Source organism: Bison bison, unplaced genomic scaffold (assembly GCF_000754665.1).
Source record: "Bison bison bison isolate TAMUID 2011002044 unplaced genomic scaffold, Bison_UMD1.0 scf7180017864167, whole genome shotgun sequence".
NCBI classification, from domain to species: Eukaryota; Metazoa; Chordata; class Mammalia; order Artiodactyla; family Bovidae; genus Bison; species Bison bison.
The window spans coordinates 5,132,118-5,135,253 of record NW_011494739.1 but is presented as its reverse complement, the minus strand read 5'-3'; the positions used below and the strand labels follow the sequence as shown (position 1 = coordinate 5,135,253).

The 3,136-nt window shown below is 51.3% G+C and overlaps 1 protein-coding gene across 1 annotated transcript in view; it reads left to right on the top strand.

Annotated features, from left to right (window-relative positions):
• The window catches only part of CTSZ (cathepsin Z), a 9,006-nt gene extending 6,077 nt beyond the window's left edge, over nt 1–2,929 (top strand). The window contains exons 3-5 of the mRNA XM_010841850.1: nt 251–401; nt 998–1,160; nt 2,375–2,929. Of these exons, the coding sequence (XP_010840152.1) occupies nt 251–401; nt 998–1,160; nt 2,375–2,485 (425 nt within the window). The 3' untranslated portion in view covers nt 2,486–2,929. The remainder of the gene's footprint in view (nt 1–250; nt 402–997; nt 1,161–2,374) is intronic.
• Nucleotides 2,930–3,136: the final 207 nt, after the last annotated feature.

The window sequence follows — 3,136 nt, the reverse complement described above, 5'->3', positions numbered from 1 at the left end:
GAGCTTTTGAGCGCCTACTTTGTGCTAATTAGTGTTGTCTTTTTGCTGAGAGCTGGGGAAGGAATGGTTACCGTGACTCCTGTAGCTGAAGGAAGAGGGTAATTAAACACCTGAGCGCAAGGTGATTTCTGTTATTAGCTAGTGGATGGCGCACTCAGCTAGAAAAGTGAAGACTGGGGTCTGGGTGCGCTGCTTTGTTCGTGTCTTAACGAGGAGAAGGTCTCACGCTGCCTCTCCGTGCGGTCCCCAGAGTGTGACAAGTTTAACCAGTGTGGGACGTGCACTGAATTCAAAGAGTGCCATGTCATCAAGAACTACACCCTCTGGAAGGTCGGTGACTACGGCTCCCTTTCGGGGAGGGAGAAGATGATGGCAGAAATCTACACCAACGGCCCCATCAGGTATGAAGCTGAGACCCCTGCCCTAGGTGGGCACGCAGGCTTCAGGTCGAGGGGACCCAGGTCATTATCACCCCTTTTCTTCTGGCCAACTTGACCCGCAAGGCTAGAAACAGCTGCCACATGAGTTTTCTCAAAATTAAGCTCAGGGCTTTCCCAGTGGCTCAATGGTAACGAGCCTGCCTGCCAATGTAGGAGACACGGGTTTGATCCTTGGGCTGGGAGGATCCCCTGGAGAAGGAAATGGTAACCCATTCCAGTGTTCTTGCCTGGAAAATCCCATGGACAGAGGAGCCTGGCAGCCTACAGTCCACGAGGTCACAAAAGAGCCTGACACAACTTAGCAGCTAATCAAAAGTAAAGCTCAACAGTCTATGTGCCCCTGGTAGGATTATTGGGAAGGAGGCACACGTGTGTGGGAAGGTCCCAGGGTGCAGCCCATGCTGCGGGGCTGCCAGTACAGCAACCATAGCGGGGACGCCAGGTGAGTAACAGCAGAAGTTTGGACAGAACCATCAGGTGTGAGTTATGTGATTTGTTCCTAACCGTGGTGAACAGTGGCCGCTGAAAGTGTGCGTTCTCTCCCTGCTTGCTCTCAGCTGTGGCATAATGGCAACCGAAAAGATGTCTAACTACACTGGTGGCATCTACTCTGAATACAACGACCAGGCCTTCATAAACCACATCGTCTCCGTGGCCGGGTGGGGTGTCAGTGATGGCATGGAGTACTGGATTGTCCGGAACTCGTGGGGAGAACCATGGGTAAGACACATCTATTGGGACAGCTCTCACATGGATGGTCTGGGGGGGTTTGTAGCTGAGAACTGCAGCCTTGAGCAGTGGGGCTTCAGGCTCCAGATGTGGGGCTGGGGGGATTCTGTCCTGCGTGGTGGGGGCAGGAGGCTTGTCTTGGGCATCTCAATGTGTTCAGCAGCCTCTTTGCCCCTACCCATTTGATGCCAGATGCTCCTTCTCCCTATTTCCCAGCTGTGACAACCACAACATCCCCAGACATCTCATGGCGGTGGGGAAGACCCTGGCTGAGGAGCCCTACTTTAAAAGTTTCCATTTAGCTTGCTTTATTCCTTTACAACCATCTCATTCTTTCTCTTGTCATATTTTCTGGTCTCCTAAGTAACAACCGGGGTTTCCTCAAAAATACTTTTAAAAAAAAATTAATTTTGGCTGTGCTGGGTCTCTGTTGCTGCACGGGGTTTCTCTAGTTGCAGTGAGCAGGGGGTGCTCTTCACTGCAGTGACTTTTCTTTTGGAACCGGGTTCTAGGCACTTGGGCTTCAGAGTAGTGGCGCGTGGGCTCCGTAGTTGTAGCTCCCAGGCTCTAGAGCTGACTCAGTAGTCGTGGCACACAGGCCTAGTTGCTTTTCAGCGTGTGCAATCTTCCCAGACCAGGGATCGAACCTGCATCCTCTTCATTGGCAGGGGATCCGCTCTACCACCAGGGAAGTTCAAAACACTATTTGATTTGGGTTAAAAACCCAGGGGAGTTACAGCAACTGCCAGAATTTTCATTTCTGAAACCTCGTATTAACGATTACAGCTTCAGACACTAATTCATTATGATGAAATCCAGGGAAGATGATTTATGTCAAAGTGATGAAACGTCAGTATTTTTTATTCAATGACTATAAATGGGGGTGTTAATAGGTAGTCCAGACATCTGGTTCACAAGAGTCAATATTTTAGCTACATTAATTAGCTCTTGGTATACAGACCCATGTACCCACTGTGTTAAGGATTAACCAAGTTTAAATATTTCACGAAAGCGCTATCTGAATGGGGTCCTAGGAAAGGGGAGAGGCAGCTGAGCGGGTGGCTTGGACACTGCAGGTGCCCTGAGCACGAGGTGAATTGAACAGGGAGGAGAGGGTCTGTGTGCTCTGAGAGCAGATAGGGGAGGTAGGAGATGCAAGGTGTGCGGGGGTTCCCAGTCCTCACGCACAGTCCCACTCCTCACAGGGCGAGCACGGCTGGATGCGGATCGTGACCAGCACCTACAAAGGTGGGGAGGGCGCCCGTTACAACCTGGCCATCGAGGAGAGCTGCACGTTTGGGGACCCCATTGTTTAAGGCAGAGCAGCTCTTACAGAAAGGATCGCGAGAGCCGGAACCAGAGGGGATCCCATTGTCACAGGCACCGGGGTGGCGCTGCCGTGGTTTGAAGGAACTGGGGGTTGACGTTCACGTGACAGCCAGTGATGGCCCTGAGCACCGAGGACAGGCACGGTGGAAATGCCACACAGGCTGACACGGGGGCGAGCCGGGGAGCCGCCGGCTCCGCGCCTGCACTGGATGGCTTCCTGCCACGAGAGCAGCCGGGAGAAGCGGGATCCGAGGGGCAGTGAACGATGTGACCTCCGTAGCAGATGACTTGGCAGCTGTGGTCTGGGAGGAAAAACAGCTCGCACTCACCACCAGTTCCTTTGTCACCTTGAAACCAATGGGGCGCACAGGGGGGAGATGGTAATTTCGAGTTGCCCAAGTGATGAATAAAATGCACACTTCACACCAGAACTGAATCTGAATGCTTTATTTACACATAAGAACAACATGATATTGGGATCCACGCCTTCCCACCACAGAAAAGCTTTTATATGTTCTTGGAAAATAAAAGTAATCACAATAATATGAACTAACCAATCAAATCGTGTGCAAAAACAAAAGTCAACTTTGAAAACAGTTCATCTGAGTGTCTCAGTCTCTGAATTCTACCAGGGCTGA